Source organism: Haplochromis burtoni, unplaced genomic scaffold (assembly GCF_018398535.1).
Source record: "Haplochromis burtoni strain Fernald_Lab_line unplaced genomic scaffold, NCSU_Asbu1 Contig_4202, whole genome shotgun sequence".
Taxonomy (NCBI): Eukaryota; Metazoa; Chordata; class Actinopteri; order Cichliformes; family Cichlidae; genus Haplochromis; species Haplochromis burtoni.
Window position 1 is genome coordinate 1 of NW_024586563.1, and position 4,431 is coordinate 4,431.

General features: G+C 40.5%; 1 protein-coding gene across 1 annotated transcript; it reads left to right on the forward strand.

Annotated features, from left to right (window-relative positions):
- Nucleotides 1-257: 257 nt before the first annotated feature.
- Nucleotides 258-3,450, forward strand: LOC102299803. The gene is made up of 3 exons (XM_005953412.2): nt 258-686; nt 1,586-1,933; nt 3,137-3,450. Exons 1-3 carry the CDS (start codon nt 614-616, stop codon nt 3,322-3,324), a joined length of 609 nt encoding a protein of 202 aa, XP_005953474.1. The 5' UTR covers nt 258-613; the 3' UTR covers nt 3,325-3,450.
- The last annotated feature ends 981 nt before the right edge of the window (nt 3,451-4,431 follow it).

Below are 4,431 nucleotides of genomic sequence, written 5' to 3' on the forward strand. Positions count from 1 at the left end.
TTGTGTATCTGGAATGAATTTTAGGTCTCTACGTCCATCCCATGGGGAATGGGAGCAGTAACAAAGGTGTTGCGTTTATATTTTTGTTGAGTGTATATCGTGTAGTGTAAAAACTGCACGTGTGGCTTTAAGAGCCGATCAGCAGCAGCAGAGGGCGTCAGTGATCAGCTTTGGTTTAAAATGGGTTGGGAGAGCGGGAGCGTCAAAAGCATCGCGGTTTATTTTAATAACTGTGTCGTGATGTCTGCTGTCACCAGAAGTGTCTGCAGAAAGAAGGAGGTTTGTAGGTGTTTACTGTCTGCTCACAGACAGTAAACAAAAACAGGAAGTCCCGAAGTTACACTGAGTGTTCAGGGACCTGCATACAATCAGATAACCTTTATATATTCTATCCTATTAGTTAGAAAGCATAATTTCAAAAATGACTTGTTATATAAAGAGTGACTGTGGTGATAAACAGAAGTTTGATCCAAAAACTGTGAGGAAATAACACTGTGATTAAGCTGTACAAGCTTATATTAACGACATATGGGCGTGAATGTGAAAGTGAAACTAACCACTCCTAAAAGGAACAAACTTCAAATTTCAGACAGTACGCACCAATTCTCGTTCAATGTCTGCACAAATGTCGTCGGTCGTGGTCTTCTTCTTCTTCTTTCACATCTTACTGGCTTCTGGATTGAAAGGTGAGTTCATGCGTTTAGAGAGATGACGAACAAGCAGTGGAGGAAATGACTCAACCTTTGCTAAAGAAAGTGGACACTGCTTGATGATAGTAATCACTGTATGATTATTAATACTGTGCAGTGCATACACCACAGTATTAATGTTGCAGTGTGTGCATGCACTGCACAGTTGCATCTATAAAATGTAAGTATATATATTATATTAAATATGATACTCTGTTGTTGTAGGTCAACCTGCCAAGGAGTGTGTGAGGCAGTACAGTCCTCTCCAGCTGTAACATTAAAGTGATAGACACATTAATGATACATGTATACTATTTGTTAATAATGAATACTTTTATTACTTTAGGCAACAAAGCTCAACGTTTTGTTCTTGAAGTTGGATTCAACTGTCACTAAAAAGTATTAGTTTTTGCAGTTTCTTAACAGTTTTTTTTTTTTTTTTTTTTTACAAATTACATGTAATACATCTGTTTGAAAGCACAGAGCCAGAGATGAGCCTGAGAATCAAGCTGCATTTATGTATGGTCAGATATTCTGATGTCCTGTGGCCTCTTCTGCCTTGTAAATGTGATGTTTGCAGCTGGTTTTAAACCAAAGGTCTTTAGAAAACAGGGAAGGTTATGCATAAGTTACCATGGTGATCTAACAAGCTGAGAGCCATTATTGTGACACTGTAAACTCTGACCTTCTACTTGTTACAACAACAATTCAGAGTTCAGTACTTGCCGTGATCCATAGTGCTGCTGTCAGAGGTCTCAGGTTGTGACTGTCTGCTGAAGTATAGGTGGTAGAAATGGAGTCCAACGTGTTCTTCTGCATAATGCATGTCCATGACGTGCAGTATAACACGCTATTAATGTTTTGTTTTTTCTCCTCTTTCTTTTTTCTGGACACAGAGCTCAGAGTGGGGCCTGGACAAGCTGCCACTCTTCAGTGTTGGGGTCCCAGAGATGCACACATCACCCTGCTGGAGTGGAGCAGGCCGGAGCTCATCTCACAGGGTTATGTGTTCTTCTTCCAAGACCAGCGCTCGTACGAGAACTACCAGCACGAGTCCTTTAAAGGCCGAGTGCAGCTGAGAGACTCATCCATGATGGATGGAGACGCTTCTGTGACTATGAGGAACGTCAGTGTGAGCGATACGGGTATATACAAGTGTGAGATTACAACAAGCAAGACAAGCAGTGGCCAGAGAGTCATCAGCGAGTTCAAGCACTCCATCAACCTCACAGTCATAGACACAGGTGAGTTTGTAGAGGTTGAGCTTACTGCTTTAACAGAACAGCTGTTTTTAAGGGTATGCTTCACACCTCAGAGGTATGATGTTGGCTTTTTCCATGCTCAGAGTGGTTCTCTGTCTGGGTAAAGTACCTCATGAAATCCTCACAGGAGGCTCTAACAGTTGGCTAACTTTCCTTCTGCTTGTAAGTATGTGATGTAGAAATAGTTTTATCCAATGAGAAGCTTCCTGTTGTGGTGGGTGGATACTTACACATACTTCTGTATGTTTTATGCATTTATTTTGAAAGGTTCTGCACATGATAGACATGCAACAGTTTGAAAAAGAAAACAAAAGTGACACACTGCTGAATGATCTTTGTTGGGTCTGTGTTTCCACAAGCCCCGCTAATTCTAGAGACGTATTCATCATGAAGAAAACAAGACAGTCGATCGATCAATCACTTGCGCAAGGGAGGCCTCGTCTGTGTCCACCACGAAAATGGCCCCGACGACGACCTCCCTTGCTGCCTTTTTATTGAGAGACAGTTCACACAAAACACGTCAGAACAAAGCCACGCCCCCTTGGTTCTAATACGAGGCATTGTATGTATATGTGTGAACTTCTGTATCTAAGTAAGAATGTGTGTGCGTGTGTGTGTCAGACCTCCTGCTGACAAAGGGTCATATAACATAAAAGCAGGAGGAACATCCTTGGTCATAAAGAGGGTAGTCTCCCCCACACCCAATTTATGGTTCACCCTAGATAACACAGTGAAGCCATACAAAGGGGAGGAAGTTTACCAACATCAAACAGACCTTCACAAGGATGTGCCTGTGATAAAAACACTACTGCCCCCCCCACTCAGAACCTCGAGAATCTGGGGAGTGGAGGACAGAAAGAATTCCTTTCACAGAGTTAAAACAATGTACAAATGGTAAACAGAAAAATGACAAACATTTAACAATTCACTCTAACAATTTTTTTCTGCTTCTGTTAACTGATAAAAGTGGTATGAAACATCAGCACAGAGATGCTACCCTGCAGTTATTAACTAAACGGACACTTTCATCACTTACTTTTCTGACATCCAGCTCACTGCCAGCAGCTTTGAAATCACCTCTACCAACTGTTACAGATATTTCAAATTGTAAAACAAGAACTATTTACAGCCTACCTGGTAGCTGAGTCTTCAAACTTGTATTTTGTTTTGTTTTTTGCTCTGCAGGTTTCACAGAAGGAGACTCGAAAGAAAAAGGACACAAGGATGCATGTTTTTATGCTATTGTGTTAATTCTTTCATGCGGACTTTTTCTTGGTGTTATGGTTTTTGTTACTGTAAATATCTACAGAAAAAAGCAATCATCAAAATCCAAATCATACCAACATGATGGAAGGTGTGAACAGCTGGCATGAAATGTTCAGACCTGTTTAACCTCAAACTAAACTGAGGACCTGATGACTTTGACCTTTTCTTGTCCATCTTCCATTGATTTTAATTTTGCACTCCAGTATGAACACCCATCCCCCAACCCAAGGATCACCACAACATACACCTTAGTTCACAGATTCACTTTGTCTAGATTTTTTTTTCTGGGATTTTGCACAACCCAGGATTCAAATCATGAATACATAACAGGCTTGGATTTATATCATTATGAATGAAATGTGCTCTATTTGGAAGCAGCCGGTGTTGTGCCAAAAACTGATTTACAATGTATTTTTTATGTGTAATATCTTGGTAAATAGACTTTGGTGAACAGCATTTACAAAGGCGTTATATGTAGAATTAAAAAATGATCTGTTTTTCAAGTATCTTTACAACTCTGTGTTATTGTACTTACATTATAACCAATCCGGTCCTTTATCCCCACTTAAAATATTTTTACAGAACTATTGTTTTGCTGCCATTTCTGCTGTCCCTTGGCCAACTTACTCTTACAAAAGACATTTTAATGTTAATGAGAATTTTTTTTAACTGCATAAATAAAGGTTATATAGAAGGCACTGCCAAAACTGATTGCGGCTTCAACCTCGTTACACGAATGTTGTTTGTGGCTCCAGATGACTTTATTTCATCAATGAGGGATGCATTTGACATATGTTTCACATGTTATAGCCCAACAAGTCATAGCAGTTTAAATAAGAGCAATACAGTTTACTTGCACTGCTGTAACTGGAGCCTCGTCGTCTCGTGTCTCTATATACTGGACTGTATGTAGCGGAGATGACAATAAAGTTTACTTTGACATCAGCAGCAAGCAGGCGCACCAAGGGCTCTCGCGCTCACTTTTCGTATATAGAATTTCGGGAAAAAAGAACATCGGTGCAAATTATAAGTCTGTATCACAACTTTTGGTGTTTTCGTGTTTGTTTTGTTATTATTTTTGTTTTATTTTGCGTGTTGGTTATTAGATGCTGCTCCAGCCAGCCAGAGAATCCCCCACAGCCCCGCCCTCTCCTCCCTGTGCCGCAAGCAGCAGGCGCACCTCGCAAACGGAGGGCGCCCTTACTCCCAGCAAA

Excerpts from the sequence above, each read along its gene's own strand:
- LOC102299803 (XM_005953412.2), top strand. The coding sequence starts at position 614 with ATGTCTGCACAAATGTCGTCGGTCGTGGTCTTCTTCTTCTTCTTTCAC. Across the intron at positions 687-1,585 it reads ACTGGCTTCTGGATTGAAAG|AGCTCAGAGTGGGGCCTGGA; the intron begins GTGAGTTCATGC and ends TTCTGGACACAG. Across the intron at positions 1,934-3,136 it reads CCTCACAGTCATAGACACAG|GTTTCACAGAAGGAGACTCG; the intron begins GTGAGTTTGTAG and ends TTTGCTCTGCAG.